Source organism: Aristolochia californica, unplaced genomic scaffold (assembly GCF_029961685.1).
Source record: "Aristolochia californica isolate CCGP_79_NKW_82.1479 unplaced genomic scaffold, dmAriCali1.0.hap1 SCAF_2, whole genome shotgun sequence".
Classification (NCBI taxonomy): Eukaryota; Viridiplantae; Streptophyta; class Magnoliopsida; order Piperales; family Aristolochiaceae; genus Aristolochia; species Aristolochia californica.
The window spans coordinates 1,114,074-1,131,251 of NW_027181881.1; the positions used below are offsets into that span (position 1 = coordinate 1,114,074).

At 37.8% G+C, this 17,178-nt stretch overlaps 2 protein-coding genes and 1 pseudogene across 2 annotated transcripts; all 3 read right to left on the reverse strand.

Moving 5' to 3' along the window:
* Positions 1 to 1,267: 1,267 nt before the first annotated feature.
* Positions 1,268 to 2,933, reverse strand: LOC137956437 (xanthotoxin 5-hydroxylase CYP82C4-like). Its single transcript, XM_068803935.1, has 2 exons — positions 1,968 to 2,933; positions 1,268 to 1,891 (listed from the first exon to the last, which is right to left on the reverse strand). The coding sequence occupies exons 1-2, from the start codon at positions 2,931 to 2,933 to the stop codon at positions 1,268 to 1,270; spliced, it is 1,590 nt and encodes a 529-aa protein (XP_068660036.1).
* A 1,655-nt stretch (positions 2,934 to 4,588) lies between these two features.
* On the reverse strand, positions 4,589 to 9,110 carry LOC137955961 (E3 ubiquitin-protein ligase SINAT2-like). Its single transcript, XM_068803203.1, has 4 exons — positions 8,853 to 9,110; positions 7,217 to 7,534; positions 6,129 to 6,515; positions 4,589 to 5,308 (listed from the first exon to the last, which is right to left on the reverse strand). The coding sequence occupies exons 2-4, from the start codon at positions 7,433 to 7,435 to the stop codon at positions 4,988 to 4,990; spliced, it is 927 nt and encodes a 308-aa protein (XP_068659304.1). The 5' UTR covers positions 7,436 to 7,534; positions 8,853 to 9,110; the 3' UTR covers positions 4,589 to 4,987.
* Positions 9,111 to 12,246: 3,136 nt separating this feature from the next.
* Positions 12,247 to 17,132, reverse strand: LOC137956448 (DNA-3-methyladenine glycosylase-like; annotated as a pseudogene).
* Positions 17,133 to 17,178: the final 46 nt, after the last annotated feature.

The window sequence follows — 17,178 nt, forward strand, 5'->3', positions numbered from 1 at the left end:
TGCCACTCTTCATGAACTCATATTGACTCTCTAGATTAAAAAAAACAACAGCAAATCTTTCTTGGATTTGGATCTTGAATAGTCTAATTGCAGCTAAACTGAGAGGGTCAGTAAATTTTATTGTTTAAAAATATGTAATTTGATAATTCTAGCAATGTTTTTAAAATTATTTTCTTATATTTAATAATAATTGTAACCAAATAAGGTTTCCTCTTCTGGGGGGATTATATACAAAAAGACTCACTATTACTGATTCAATATATAAAGCAGTTTTCAAACTAAATTGTCGATTGACTCAATGCCTAGTGTTCAAAAAGAGATTGCTTATTAATTCCATATAATAAAAATAAAATAAAATGACTCAAAAACCTAGTTTAAATTAAATGACTCAAAACCTAGTTTTTTTTATTCTACATTTTTTCTTATCTCATGCATTTATGTTTAATTTTTTTTCATATTTTTCATATTTTTAATGATAGAAAAAAATAATGACATTATTGTAAATATAATAAAGTAGACATACTCTTGTGAACATGAAGCTTTTTTTTTGGGAGAAAAAAGTTGATCCAATACTATTGTTGAGTCTGTTTTCATCTTAAATTATGACTAGCCAATTTGGAAGCTTATTGTTCAACCCTATGACCTATTTATTTATCTTAAGATTTCTAATGTGAGACTTTTTCCCACTTTAAACTCCATATTATGTCCAAGCTCTCACCTCATAGAAACCACTTGGGGATGAGACACTGGTTCTTAGCCCATGCACTCAACCTGCTCTATCAATATATTAGAAGCGAGATCCAAGACTCATTCCAAGATAAGTAACCACTTATAACCTAATCTCTCTTCTTAACACTTCTAATGTAGGATTTTTTCCTACTCAATACTCCTCCTGTTATGTCTAAGCTTGTATATAGCGGACCTAAGATACAGACACAAACTTTTACCTCATCGATCCCACAATACAGAGATTCCCACATCATGGAGGTCACAATATACAACTAACGGGTATCAACCCATGCACAATACTATTGTTGCATTGAGTATAGTTTCATTTGAAAATGACTAGCCATCTAGGAGACTTATTGTTCAACATGATAGCTCATTCACTCCTCTTAAGATTTATCAATACGGGATTTGTCATTTTTAACTAAAAATATATTTTTATATTAGCTTTCTCTAAAAAAATATAACCTAAAACAAGTAGTGAATATTAAACAAAAGAATATGAGGAAAAAAATATAAAAAAATTAAGATCTTCAACATTCTATTCGTAGAAGTGATGAGGCAGCCTGGGCTTGATTTGCACTTTGAGAGGATTCAACTTGTAGAGCAACAACCCGAAGCCTTCCTCTAGATCGAGGGGCACATTTGATTGAGGCATTATATCAAACACTTGGAGAATGCGTGCCAGTGTCACGTAGACCACCTGAAGGGCTAGGGCTGCGCCCGGGCAAGACCGCCGCCCGGACCCAAACGGCAGTAGATCGAAGTGTTGTCCCTTGAGCTCCATGTCCGCGTGGATAGTCATAAACCGGTCCGGGAGGAATTTGTCCGGGTCGGACCATACCCGAGGGTCCCTTTGTATGGCCCATGCGTTGATAAATAGACCAGTTCCTCGAGGAACGAAGTGTCCGGCTACTTGACAATCTTCCATTGCTTCGTGTGGGACCAAGAGCGGGCCCACGGGAAATAGCCTCATGCTTTCTTTTACGACGGCTTGGAGGTACTTCAACTTGGGCAGGTCCGACTCCTCGACGAACCTGACCCTGCCAACGTGGCTGTCCAACTCATCAAGTACTTTTTCTAACACGTGGCGGTTGGTTAGGAGCAGAGAGAGGGCCCAAACCAACGTGTTCGCCATGCTGTCTACTCCCGCGACAAGCTGTGTCTGTAATAAAGGTTATCTTCAGGTCAAGTTTAAAAATTATTCACTCAACGGTGCAAGCGTGCAAGGGCAAGCTTACCAGTGCAAGGGCTTTAATGGCAGTGTCTTTGCCTGGGAGTGTAACGGTGAACTGGCCGGCTTCTTCCATGGAGAGTAGTACGTCGATGAAATCGTGTCCCTGGTCGCTGGAACTACTACCTCCTCGACGTCCTCTCCGTTCCCGGTGCTCATCCACCCAGTTCTGGACGATAGAGTCCATCTCTCTATGTGCTCGTTTCATCGCCTTCGCGTCGCCCTTAAAATCAAACCACTCCAAGAAAGGTAAAGCGTCGTAGATCCCAGACGTACCCAGATAATGGTTGAACTGCTTCATCGCCTGGCTGAAGCTCGAAGCCATCTCCTCATCCGCTTTATCGACGTTGTCGCCGAAGTACCGCTTTCCAGCCACCATCTGCATGAGCACATTGAACGTGAGATCGTCCAGCTGTGACTTCATCTCCAACTCCAGGGGTTTCTCCTCGTTCTCTCTCCACTTAACGAACAACTCCTTCACCCATGCATTAATCTCCGAAGATCTGACGTGCTTAAGCATCTCGATTCTGCGCGCAGAGAACAGCTCCATTGTTGCGATCTTGCGGCTCTCCTTCCAGACGGGACCCAGAGGGGAGAAGCCCATGATAGCGTGGTCGTAGGCCATGAGCTTGCCGGCAATCGTATGGGGCCTGGTGGCGAACACACGATCGTTAGTGGTGAAGCACTCTTTGGCTACTTCCTTGGTGCTGACGATCAACATACGGCTTAGTCCCATGCGGATGATGAAAGCAGGGCCGTATTTATCCGCTAGAGCGGCGAAGGCTCGATGAGGATGGGAAACAGAGGCCAGAAGAGGCAGGTGGCCGATTATAGGCCACGCCCCGGGGGGCTCCGGTGCAGCCTTGCCGGTTTTCCTCTTTCCCTGTCCGCTTTGCTTCCTCGCGAGCCATAGTTTAAGAAGCAAAGCTGCTATGACCGCTGCAACGATTTGCATGAGGAAACTGAACTCCATGGCTACTTGCACCAGGTTCTTTCTGATTATTTCTTCAGGCTTTCATATGCGGCTATTTATAACCGCGGAAGAGTTTAATATAAAGGAGAGTTGAAAACGAAACGAAAGGAGAGCGAATACTCCTCCTGTTAAAAAATCGCGACGCCTGCACTCAGGAGCCATTTTCTTCCAATTCATTAAACAAGGACTGTGCAGGCTGTGTTGGAAACTTTTAGTCCCAGGAAGGAGAGAAGTCCAATTGGTAAACCGCGGAGATTGATCCATCGAGTCAATAGAAATTGTCGTTGGATTCATCCGCAAACATACGAAACTACATGGATGATTTGACTGGTAATATAGTTTCTGATTGTTTACTCGAGTTAGAAAGTCATCTTGAAAATTCAAATACGGAGAGGAAGATCTTTCTTCAGTCAAGCGTTTGAAATGATCAATGGATTAAGCTTCTAAAATCAAACTCTTGACTCTTACCTGCTCCGGAAAGGTGGGTATCTTGAATTAATTCCATAGCTCCTCTCTTCTTAGTATTTTGGGCTGAGCCTTGTTGATTTGTCTAAGCTTTGATTCACACATAACCAGTCGGTTTCACCTAATCTTGTTCAAGGGGGTGGAGAAAATAAAGAGGCATATTTTTCAATTTTAAATAGGCCGGATATATCATATTCATATGATTAGAGGAGACTAACCTCATGCTAGTACTAGTCAGGATCTTTGTACTCACTAATCCATGTGAGATTATTTTTTAACACTCCCCCTCACATGTAAACCATCTTTTGTGGCTCTATACGGGTATAGTTTTAGGTGTAGGCCATCTTTTGTGGCTCTATGCTCACATATGAGTACTTGCTTTGATACCATGTTAAATTGGGTCCAAGGCACTATCCCAAAATAACTAGACAACTTAGGAGACCTCTTTTCCAATTAATAAACTCAAGATCTTTGTACTCACTGATCCATGTGGGTCTATTCCATGACAAAAATCTAAACTCGTAATCTCTTACAATAATGTGAAAGTGAAAGAGACCTATTTTTCAATTTTAAATAGGCTGGATATAACTTATTCATATGGTTAGAGGGGAGTAACCTCATGCCAGTACACTACCAATTAATCTGAACTCATAATCTCTCTCAATAATCTGACCAAATAATTGACTAATTATAAGAAGTAAAAGAATTCAATCCACCCCATGATAGTCAAAAGAAGTGGATGAACTCGGAAATGTAAGAATTAGAAGAATAGCCTAAAAAGATTAGGAGAATATTATATTATATCATCACTTCCAAAATTCAAGCTGGTGTAATATACATTTGTTGACAAGTCCACCCATACATGAAGCGGATATTTTTAAAAAAAAAATAGAAAAAGTTTAGGATGGGTCTTATCCAGATTTTATAACATTACGTGAAACAATTTAGAACAACTGAAATTTTAATTATTCGGAATTATAATCAAGTAAGCTTATTCAATTAGAGTACTCGTTTCAAAGAAAAACCATTTCTTTCAATTTTCTTCCATTCAACCAAGTTTATTTATCCTGTTGTAGTTGCACAGGATTTAATCTTTTAAGGATCGACCTGCAAGAGAGATTTTAGGGGGAAAAAAAGGGAACAAAGAAAATGGACATGCAATCATCTGAACTGGTGGAGTCATAGTCTAATTGACAGCATTTTGGATACATCTGTGGACATAAACAAGCCTTTTTATGCATTATGGTCAAAGATAGCAAACTGATAGTACTTTCTAAGGGTAAACAATGGCAATCTGGTTCTGAAATTTACGTGTGAGTCAGCAACTATCAACTTCAAAAATTAGGTCTGTTACACATCTTTCCACATATACAAGAAGGGACCTTCACCATGTAACCAGCTTCAGTTTCCATTAAGCATATCTGGGGACTAAATGGTATTCTATATACTGTATGTTGTAGTCCAATCCAGAATCTGAAGAAAACTAAATGGGCTCATTTTACCAAGCTAGGAGTAGCATTGGCATAAAACTCAAGTCTCCTCCAATTCGAGACGGTTCACGTTGTCCAATATACTCCAAGGGGTTTTGCTCAGTGTTCCCTCCAGATACGGCCAGTTACTCTTAATTTAAGATCAGTATGTTCGCCACCTGAAAAGAAGAGGGCCAAGTTTCTTTGAATAATTAATCCATCTTGACTATCACGAACTTTCATGTGGCTATCGCGAATACTTCTTGGTACTCCTTGCCATATTAGCTTCCTACCATTTCCTCCCACTTCTAAACTGTAGCTAAAGCTCTTTGCTTCGTGGTCTTCACCCAAGAATCGTAGGAAGGCCATGTAGACAGGCGACATTCCCAGCTGGAAAGCTTCAAAGTGCAAACAAAACTGCTTCCCAAAACAGTTGAAGACCTGCAACAATGAATACAGTGGGAAACATAAGAAGCAAAATATGATTTGGATATATATATATATATATATATATATATATATATATATAGAGAGAGAGAGAGAGAGAGAGAGAGAGAGAGAGAGAGAGAGAGAGAGAGAGAGAGAATGGGTTTTCCTCATTTACTCTCTCCAAACAGTATTCATGAACAGTTCCATGTTCCGAAGTGATGGGGAGTTTTATTAGTATCTATAATACATAGAACATGGGTACATCAACATAAATAGAGGCTTACCAACTTATTTATGCATTCAGACTCTGCTCCTATCAATAAAATTTGTATACATGCTTATTTACGAGAGAGAGAGAGAGAGAGAGAGAGATTTTAAAAGAATGATACATCCATGTTCTTGAGATATTTGGACTGCCGTACATATATTGTGGACTCTACCTAAGGTTACACCTTTTACATAGAATCCAGGCGTTTCATATCTTCATTCTGCAATCTCCAAATGACATTATTTGATCATAAAATCCATCACGAGAAGCAGCAGCCTAAAATATGCTTTTTTTTATTAATCATCTGGAAGACAATCACCAATTAGGTGGGGAAATTTAAAAGAAAAATAGGAGCATCCTTTTGTTTTCTGCATCTATGCTTTTTCATTTTTTACAAGAATATTAGAAATACAAACGTTTAGTCCATGTTTCAGTACAACGACTTTTGCAGCCACTGACCACTTTGTCAAATAAAGACCTACTTGGGAGGCAGCCACTAAACTACATAACAACAATTATACAAGAGAAGAAGAAGAAGAAACAAGAGGGAGTTCAAGAACTTACAGTAAGCATCCAAGTGGCATTTTCCACCTCATGAGGGTTAGACTTGACATATCGATGATTGAAGGTGCAGCCATCATGCATATCAACTTTATGGTCATCCTTGAGGTGTGCCACGAGTGTTGGGATGTCCCCTGTGTGATCACAGTGAGAACCAGCATACGGGCAATTATATGGTCGGAACTGGCACTGTAGCTCATGCTTGAGTTTGCTATAATATGGGAAGATACCATGGCAACCCAAGCTCTGATATCTGCAAGGAATTTCGAATGATTCTGCTACTTTCTCTAGAGCCAAGCACCTTATGTTACCAAGTTCATTTTGACAAATAGGGCAACGAGTGTGCGCTCTAAGCTTGCAGGAAGAACACAGAGTATGGCCATTGGGACACTGCATGTAAGAACGATGGTAAGTGTGACAGAGCATCAAAGGGAGGGTTTCTGAGTTCATATGGAATCAACCTACTTTTTCTTCAATTCAGATTTATAATATAGTTGAATATCACTAGAAGGAAGATGCAGAGTTTCCTAGGCTCTAGAGAATATGCTTAACTGGATCCTGTTCCCCATGTGGCTCATTGAACGGGGCCTCAGAAGTTCAGTGAATGGACAGGTTTCTTTTAGTGATGACACAACATTTGCAACATACAGGAGAAAGCACGTATCCATACATTCCGGGAATTAGATTAGATTAAATGCTAAATTACTAAAAGTCTCCATAAAAAGATCCCTGTCTCCTCTTCAACAAACTGGAAGATATAATACACATGTTGTAGTCATGGAAGAGGAAGGAGAGTTCGGTTATGAGAGTTAAGAACAAATCATCACATGAGACAAGATAATGTTATTTTAACAGTTGAAACTGAAGAAAGAACTTAAAGGAGGGAGATCATACAAGGGAGATTGCAAATGATAAGACATAACAAAGCAGGGATAAGGCAAATGATGACAATGATGAATTAAAAATTGAAAATGGACCATCATGACCATCTTGCAACTATCAGTATCCTGGTTTATAGACCCATAAAAAAGAATTAAGGGAAAAATGAAAATTTCAAAATAAAGTAAACTCGAAATGCAAAGAGAGTGAACCTGATGAATTGGAGGGTACATGGATGCAGTGCAGACAGGACACTGAAGCAGCTCGTGCACAGCATTAGTTGAAGCAATTCCATGTTTTCCTCCTAATGTAGATGGATATTTTGTTAAACGAACTTTTTCAAGTTCCACATGTGGAGGAAAAATATCACAACTGGAGAAACGGGATGGAAGATCGGAGGCGTCTTTGCAAGCAGAAGCTACAGGAGCCATATTTTATTATTGTAACGTCAATATCTAGCCAACTCGGCAAGTAAGAATACAGAATCCCACTTGCTTGATCACAACTTCAGAGGGCAAAGTATCCTTAACCTACAAAAAAATTTCACGTCAAAGTTAACATTTCCTCATAATGATGGTAGGTGTATTTACAATATTTAACATTTCCTCATAATTATGGCAGACGTATTTACAATATCTAACAAAGATATATCAATTTAAAGCTAAGAAATACAAAATATATGGACCTAATATACTAAAATGTTTATTTACATAAGTATCAAGACATAATAAACCGATGGATTATTAGATGCCTTTATCTGTCAAAATCTAATTACCCTCTATCCTTCCCTCAACAGCCCCACCAAAAGGTGCAAGTAATTGGAGTGTCTTTTCCATTTAGCATGTTTTAGGAATGATGGATTCGGAGAATCAAGCTGGGGTGATAGTTGGCAAAATGATAGACCAGAACTCGTAGGAACTAAACTCCTGCGGTTTTACTGAAAATGGCTGCTGCATCTGGGAAAAAATTAAGGTCCGGAAGGAATATCATGATAATGTAGCAAGAAAAATTGCCAGGATAGATTTAGATGAATTTGGTTCCTTCTTTGTTCTCAGTTCGAAGAGCTTCCACTTTCAAAAGAAACTGGAAGAATAAAATGGCAGCAAACCGTAGACATATATTTTAGGTCATCAGAGAGAGCAAATAATGGAACTACAGGGACCTGCAGAGTTTGATCTTTCCTTCGCTGTTTGAAGATATATCCTACTACAGCAGTGTCTGCACGTCAAGAATTTTTCCTCAACATCAAATTCTTCTCTTCTTTTGATTAAAACTCCCTTTCGCTTCATGAGAAATTTCCTATGGATCGAGACATTAAGTGAAGAAAATATATATATAAATTCTACAAGAGGTTTTTGCTCAAAATAGATCGACTTTTTAATTTTTACCCGTAACATTCTGCACAAGGGGAAATTTCGTCGCCTCCTCTATAACAAACAGGCAAAAAAAGCTCCTTAGTTACCTCGGAGTAATAACTACAGTCAGCTGAACCGAAATTTTAATGTGATGAACTAGAATCATGTCTTGCTTTCAAATAAAACATAACACAGCAAATCATGGATGTCCAAAACATTTCTGAACAGACCTTAAACCACCTTTTCACATAAAAAAGTTCCATTGCAGAATTAATCTGCAGAGATTTACTAAAGCGAATACATCACAAATCAGGTCAGTCCTCTTCGAATGGACAAATTATATGCATGTAAGCCAAAAAAAAGAAGAAGCAATCATCAGAAAAATATCAATCACAGAACCGCACTGCAAATAAAAAAAAAGCCGTTTTAGTTAAAGAAGCATCAACAGTCAACAGACATCATACATGATAACAAGATAAGGTCGCAAACAAACCTGAATGGAGCGACACAAAGATCAACCAAAAGCAGAGAACTTGTCATTCCAAGCGAAACTCCGACCAAAAACACACGCTTTTGCTGTCGTTAAAAAAACAAAAATCTTCGGAAGCTAGGAGAATGATGCGTGGGAGTTGGAATTCGGATGAGCTGTTTCTGGGGAGGAGGAATCGCCGAAAAGTCGGAGGTTGTCTCATTGTCGGGAGTGAGCCAGGCTCTGATACGCCGGGCAGCAATTACTGTTGTCACCCTTCGATTTAAAACGTTGTTTGTTGTGGTGTTTGCATTAGAGAAGCGCTCGAGAGAAGAGCGCGACTTTTCCCACACGACGTATTTGAAAGTTGAATTTATGTTGACATTTACTTTTGAGACTGAACTGACAACGAAGTACTCTGAGGCCCCATTGCGCGTGCATCCCCGTGTGTTTTACTCTAACACCAGCGGTGGGGCTGTACGCGGACTATTATGGGACGTAGGTGAGTATTATTTTGGTACGAGTATGGGCACGGTGTCCTTCCATTCTCCAATTTTAAAATCCATTTATCTATATGAGTTAAACATCCCGGAAAATAAAAAAAATAAGAATTTGATTATTATTATTCTAAAAAATAATTAATAAAAAATAATTTTTGATTATTATCTCATTTTAATCAACTAAATAATTTTTTTGATAATTCTATTTTTATTGAAGTAATATAATAATTTGGCCTTATTTTAAAAAATTGAACAAAATTACAAAAATCAACGTATCATTCACAAAAAGTTAATATGAACTATCTTCTAAGAAACTAAGGGGCACATAAAGATAAAATAGAATTGAATTCCATGGTGTTATGCTTTCCTTGGAAAATGTATTTTTTATGTTAGTGTAACATTATGATTGTCAAATACCTAACCAATACAATCCAAAAGACCGGTCTAACACGGCTCTGATACCATGATAATGGCTTAAAGATAATTATAAGTCATAATAAATTACCATATGTAGCAGTTGACATAAATTTGGTATTGATTACTTTGGTTTTAAAATATTTTTTTAATTTGATAACATAAATTTGACTCTTAAAGATAATTTAGAATTCAATTCACGCTTATATAATATAGTTAAATAATTTAATTAGAAATAATAAATTAGACAAACATTTAATTGAATTAAATTAAAGTGATAATATAAAATTTAATTAAATAACAAGAATTTTAATTTTATTACTATAAATTCACATTCGTAATTAAATTTCTTCTTGAAGTTATTTATTATATATAAATATATCTATTTAAAAATATAGTAATGACAATAATAAAAAAAAAAAAGAAAAATCCACAGGGAAGGTGAAGAGAGCAAGAGAGGCAGGGAGGACTACCACTGTCGACGTGGGACGCCTGTCACTCGCCCTCGCCCGGAATTTCCACATAGAAACACCAAGCGAGGGCAGGAGAGGTTCTTCTCCATTCTCCTTCCTCGACGTCCTATACAAGTTGTAGAAACATCAGAAACAGATAAAAAGGGGGTAGGTGGGCTCTCTCACATCCCTTCTAGTGTGGCCTCTCTGCCTCACCTCGTCGACAATGGTAGCGCGAGGGCGGCCGGACCACAAAGTTGGCGTTGGCGTAAAGGATACGTCAAACGCGTAGAAACCTTGAAAATTGATGATCTGACGATCCTTCCGAGATCTGAATTCCAAAACTTTGAATCATTCCACGAAATGAATGAATGAATGAATAATGCAAATAAGGAAAGAGTGGAGGAGTTTGTCTGTATTTCCTGTCTTTGACATCGATAGATATATGTGGAGACCGAAGAGGCGAAAATAACAGACTTTGTCCGCCTTACTGTTTCCGGCATCTTGAAATGAAAGAAACTGGACTGGAAACAGAAACTGAAAACTGAAAACAGTGAAAAGCGAGTCGACTGTCATTCAGAATCCGCCAAGCAGGAACTCCGAAAAGAACGATTCTTTTCTGTTAAATGCGAACAGTAGATCGTACTGAGCACGTCAAAATTGCTGACAAGCAAGACGATTTATATATGGAAGACAACCGGGTGATTCCTTTTTCCATTTCTCTGAAGTTTTTTTCTCTCACCTGTTCCTTTTTTCTGTTCTCTCCACCTTTAGTTTTAACAGTGACGAGGGCGAAAGAGAGATTTCAAAACGTACCTGGAAACTTTCGAAAGCTCATCTGAGCCTCCATAAAGCGGACGGGGCGATCTTCCACGTCTGATTCAAAGTCGCAGCTCGAAGCCGGGCAAAACCTTTGGAAAGTTTGAAAAACGAGTGAAGGAAAATGAGAAGCAGTTGCAGAAACTAGAAACTAGAAACTAGAAACCAGAAAAGATTAACAGTCATCTTTTGAAAATACTTCTGAATAAAAAAATCTAATGGCTTTAAATGGAAAGACAGAGGAAAGAAAGTTGAGGAAGAAACTAAAAAACCAACAAGATTCTGAAAGCCAATTCGGATTTAGATCCATATCTGAGATTTTAAGTAGTGAAAACTAACAAAAAAAAAAACTTTCAAAACAATAGAAAACAAAATAGATCTTCTAAGCTAATGTCGTCGTTCTCATTTGGCACAAAGCCATCTTCTTCCGGCCCTCGTTTTTTCTCTCCTACCTGGCAGCCATATCATGGTCCACTCCACTCTCTCACACTCCGGAAAACACACAGGATGGACGTCTATATTAGCAAGTTGAAGCCTCTGTCAACACCTTCTACTCCTCCTTGGTTCAGTTGGCTCATAAGACGTTATTTCTCTCCACAGCAAATTGGGTGTTGGTGGTGCTGATCATCCCCTGTTTGTCTCTACAATTCCCTTTCTTCCCCTGCAGTTGCTCTCCACGGAATTCATTGTAGCAAATTGGGTGGCGGTGGTGCTGATCTTTCTTCTTTGCCTCCACACTCTTCTTTCTTCCCCGAACTCTAAGACTCGCAAAGGAACAGTTTTTAAAACGTACAGATTAAAAATTGAATGGAAGCAAATTGAAGTGGATTAAACTTTCGTCCTCTTTCCTCTTATCATCATCTTTAAAGATTACTAAAGATCGCCTACAGTCCCCATAGATAGAAACTTGGAATCTTTATTCTCACTACAAAATCTGAACCCATTCTGCAATTTGTGGGCATAAGGGGCCTTCCCACATATATGGAAGACAAATTTTGTCTCATGCCTATAATCAGAGGGGATGCAGTTGGGTACCAATAATGCCAGACCAACTCAAATACCTGTAAAATCTCGAGTTTTAAATGAATATTATATTATAAAAAGTGAAAACTTATATTTCCCTGAAACTTAGATTTAAATTTAATCAACTAATTAATCATGATATTAGAAGACAAAAAACTTTGACAACAATTATACATGCCTCTTTTATAATATAATTTATTGAGAGTGAAATCCCGGTAATAACCTACAAGAAGCCAAATTGAACACGGAAAATTAATGTATCAAAGTTTAAAAAATCAAATTTCATAAGTAACACATTGAATTGATTCTCAGTGTGGATACAGAATTTGGGAAAGACCTGCCCTCATCATGGGGATGGTCTGAGTGTGTGCTTGGGGGCACTTATCCAGGAGCTATCAGCAACAGCAAACCTCCACATGCCTTAACGTACTCAGGTGAAGCATACTCGATGCCAACACGAGGCCCTACTAATATTCCCTCCAGCTCTGGCCCATCGAGGATTTCTAAGCCATCTGAGAAGGCACCATATAATCATATGTGACTAATGGCTACAAACCACCAGGTGTGTAAAGAGGAAGGTTTCACCAATTGCAGAAAATGAATGCACCAGGAGTGTAAAGAGAATGGTTTGACCATGCGGTAGAAATTCCCAATGCTTGACCGACCTACAATCATATCATAACAAATCAACATATGATATATCTTCAGCTATCCATCTTTTTATAAGAAAAAAAAAAAAAAAACAAAAGTACTGAGGGGTGTGACTTGGTGATGAGAATAGAACTTCCTCACACCATATGTTTCCAGACTAGTCATGATAATCAGTTCCTGAGAGGTGGAAGAAAGGATTTTAGAAAGCAAAAGGTAACAGTTCAAAATAACAGTTCAAAATATTCTAATTCTCATAGGTTCAAAATAACATGTCCACAATCATCTCCATTATAAAGGGATCTGAAATGGGTTTCACTTTCACCTTCACTTATAACAGTTCTCACATAATCAATAACAAGGATAACCCTAGACAATTTGTCACTGCAAACATATGATGTGACAACAGATGCTTTTGTGGCAGTACACATTCTCTGATCATTCACTCACTCTGGTTGTTGAAGCTTCTAAATTGGCTAAAGTAAATCAGCATCAATATGACAGACTGTTTTCCCAACTCAAGTTCATGATAGTTGGCCTGATGGAATGATGTACTTGAGAAATAGTTGCTCACAAATATTTGATTTATTAATTTTAAAAAAATCATTTTAGTGATTATTAAGAAATTTTCATATTTTCTTGCAAAGAAGCAATTTTTTTTTCCAGTGAAAAGTTTGTATCATTCAAGTGAATTCAAGTAGTTTTCCCCAAAATAGTTCAATGCTTAATTGAAGTGATCTTCCTAGTTTAACCTTTTACAAATCTTCTCTATCCTATCAAGTGAAAATGTTAACCTTCTACCATCTTCTCCATCCTATCAAGCAAAAATTTTTCTTTTAGTTTCATTTTTCTTTCTCCAAGTAATACATATAGCAGATAACCACATTCTCTTTCTCATTGATCAATCCATTTTCTCAATATCGAAAGAAGGGGCCATATTAATCAATAATAATTTTTTTTAACAACTAGTTAATTACAATTGATAAAGGTAGAAATACCCTTTTACCCTTTTTTTCCCTGCACTTATGCTATACAGATATAATATTACAGTATCAACCAATTTGTCAAATTCAAACTATTAAACCAGGCAACTGAAGGGATGGCATTTATATGGTATGCAGACCTGGGCATACTTATAAGGGCTTCAGTAACCCATCCTTCAGTCTGCATAACCAACCATCCGGTGGTCTGGGCTCTGCCAATGTAGCCAACCATCAGTGTTCTCCACATCAAATTGATTTGCTTTAATCAGAATAAAAACTAAATGTAGCCTAACAAACAACAAACTCCGTTTTCCTTCAAAGAATCACAAAAGATTATGTTTTTCTTTTCAGTGTAGAAAATTTGTCTATTCAAAGCATAATGTGAAAAAAAGTCCTAAATCCAAAATGAGTGACATGGAAAAGTAGAATCTAGAGATTAGAGGAGAAAGATTTAAGGAGAAGATGAGAAGAAGAGAGAAGAAACAAGGTTGCTGTCTCAAGAAAAGAGGGAGTCTCTTTAGGGGTCAAGATTGACCCTTAAATCTATCTACATAGTGATAACTTAATATGGAAAAGACTACATTAATGTCCTCCGCTCCTTTGTTATACATACACCAGCACTCTAACATGAATAACTACAAATAATGACATAAAACAGTATCCTAAGGAGGGAGGAATCAAAACACGTAAACTACCCCTAGACTGAAATTACAAAATTAATCTGCAGGCACAGATTTCAACAAGTGCTACATAAGAGAACTTCTTTTCTTCAATGGGAACTGCTACAGTTATTTAGATCATAGAGCAACAATAATACTAGAACAAAATGCTTAGGAGAGGGAAGAAAGGCCTATCTAACAAGTAATTTAAAAATAATTAAGCTCGTATTTTTCCAGTCAAATATAGCATAAATTCAAGTTAAATTTATAGCATAAATAACCTTCCAATAAGTATCTACCTTTCATAAATGGAATAGTTTTTTCATTTTTTTTGGAGCTTATGAGTTTCAACTATGATTTTTAGCGCCTCTACGCGATTAAACAGTTAGATATATATATATATATATATATATTATAAATTCAACAGTCAACCTAATTCTATACTCCATTGATTTCATTAAGAAAGAAAATATAACTTAAATAGAGGTGATTTTTACACTTGATTAGAACTAAGAACGAGTTTTTTTTTATGGAAACCATCAACATAAATATGCTTGCTAACACAGGCAGCCAGAAGCACACAACTACAGATCAACTTTGAGAGACTGACCTTCCCTGCTCCTGCAAGAAGGACTGGCTTCTCAGTCTTCTGTCCACAACCTTGTTGAATGATTTCCAACCCTATGGTTTTTCAAAACAGAACTTGAGGGCAGGATCCTTTCATGTATGGCAGTGTATGGTAGAGAATACATTACACAAGAAATGACCTTAGCTGTAATCTTCTTTATGTAGAATTGATCAAATACATGGTTATTTATGTAAACACCAAAGTTACCTTCAGTCTGTACTTAAAAAAGCTAAACAGCATTGAGACATAGTTTTTTCCACGTATGAGGCAGGAAAGATTATCTATACAGTAATTCCAAGGAAAACTGCTTTGCCAAATTTTCACTTTCAAAAGCAAAACTCTCGTGTTATTCTATAATCAGTTAATTTTAACTTTTGCTTGATTTTCCCCCTCATAGGCATGTCAAACCAAGCCTGTGAGTTTAAGGTTTCCCACCGGTTATATTTAGTAAAACAGCATAAAGTTGCTCAAGGATTTTTTTAACCCTCCAAAAGGCAAAAGGTATATAGATATGTACCACTAACAGGAGCACAAGATCTTATCAATACTGCAGCACCAACTCCTTCCTTATCTGCGACAACATTGAGCATTGTATGGAGACCATAGCACAGATACACATAGGCATGGCCTCCTGGTCCAAACTAAATAACACATCATCCGACACTTAATTAAGCAAAAGGAGAAAGAAATGTAACACTGCCTCTTTATATCAGCCAAGGGAGGCAAAAATTATTGGATCACAGTGAACCATTCAGTTATCAGTTCCCAGCTATAACCGTCCATTGTCCAAATAGAGCCTTCACTAATAACCTAAATTAAAACAGCGGCAAAAGCTAGCCATCTCATACGTGGCACCATTTGGTGAAAAGATGGAGCCTTCATGCAACACATGATAAGTCTGTTAGGTGGCTAGCTAAGAACTATGGCTAAGTGACTGTCCACAAGCAACCAAGATGCATGAAACTATGGCAAGAAAATTGTTGCACTAAGTTCAAAAATAAATAAAGAAATAAATAAATATATTGCTTCTGTTCGTCTGGATGATTACTTATTTACTCATCTAAAGAAGAAATAATGTCAACTACTAATGTTAATATGTACAGAAAAAACATATAAGATGCAATCACTAAGTTAAAAGAAATACTTACAACTGGAACAGTTTGAGCTGTAATGCCAAATCGACCATGACAGGCTGCATGTTTTGGTATATATGCTTCTACCTACACAACACATTAGATGTCTCTATTGTCTGTAAGCATATGACATTGAAGGGGCACAAATCGGAGATGTTTTTGCATAGCATACCTGACATGAACAACCAATCTATGGTTCTCAGACAGCGATTTCCTACCTGCCAAAAATATTAAACTAATTATAAAAAATTAGGTTGACCAGTATAAGTCCCATTCACACAGCACAGGCTCCAGATACTGACACTGGTAATCACTTGGAAATACTGTCAGACGAGTAAAATGCAGCAGTAAGTAGGCAGGCATACGATGGAAAGTTACTTGACGGCAATACGCAAAATAGTGGAGCAGATAAAATCCAACTTTGTCATGCATCCAGGTCAATAAAGAGGCCTGTTTTTCCCAGTCTTATCGTAGTTAGATTTTGTCACTGAAGAACGGGAAGGGCATGCTTGTTAACAGTGAGACTAAGAAGTAAGCCACATCAACCAGATTTCAGGCTCACTAATGATTAATCTGTTTCTTTATTTACTGTTTAATTTGAGCTCAGAAAGTAAAATTCTTGTAATGAAAGAGAGATAGGAGAATTTCGGTTTCGATTAACAAAGTCGCATCAATATAAAAGAGCAAAAGGTGTTCTGACCGCTACCTCAGTTATTTGTAGAACGACGTCGTCCTTACGAAGAAGGTTGCCGAGAAGACGGGGCGCGAGATCTAGAGCATCAACTGGAAAGAAGTCAGCAGCCAGGATTGGTGGCAGGACAGAGATTGGGTTCAAAAGTCTTGGAGCCGACGGAGATTGGGGTTTTGGAGATCGAATAGCGACGGTTATCGAGGAAGTTATGGTGGTTTCCTCGTCCCGTCCTCTCTCCTTTACAATAATTCTGTTGAATTTTTTACATCTTTTAGGGCCATGGAGATCACGGCATTGGCCATGCTCGGAGATGGAGACTCGTGGGCGATGCACTGTTGCCGCTTCACCAGAGTTTCGTTACTTTTTCGCGCGCTTTTTTTCCATTCTGAGCTTCTATGAG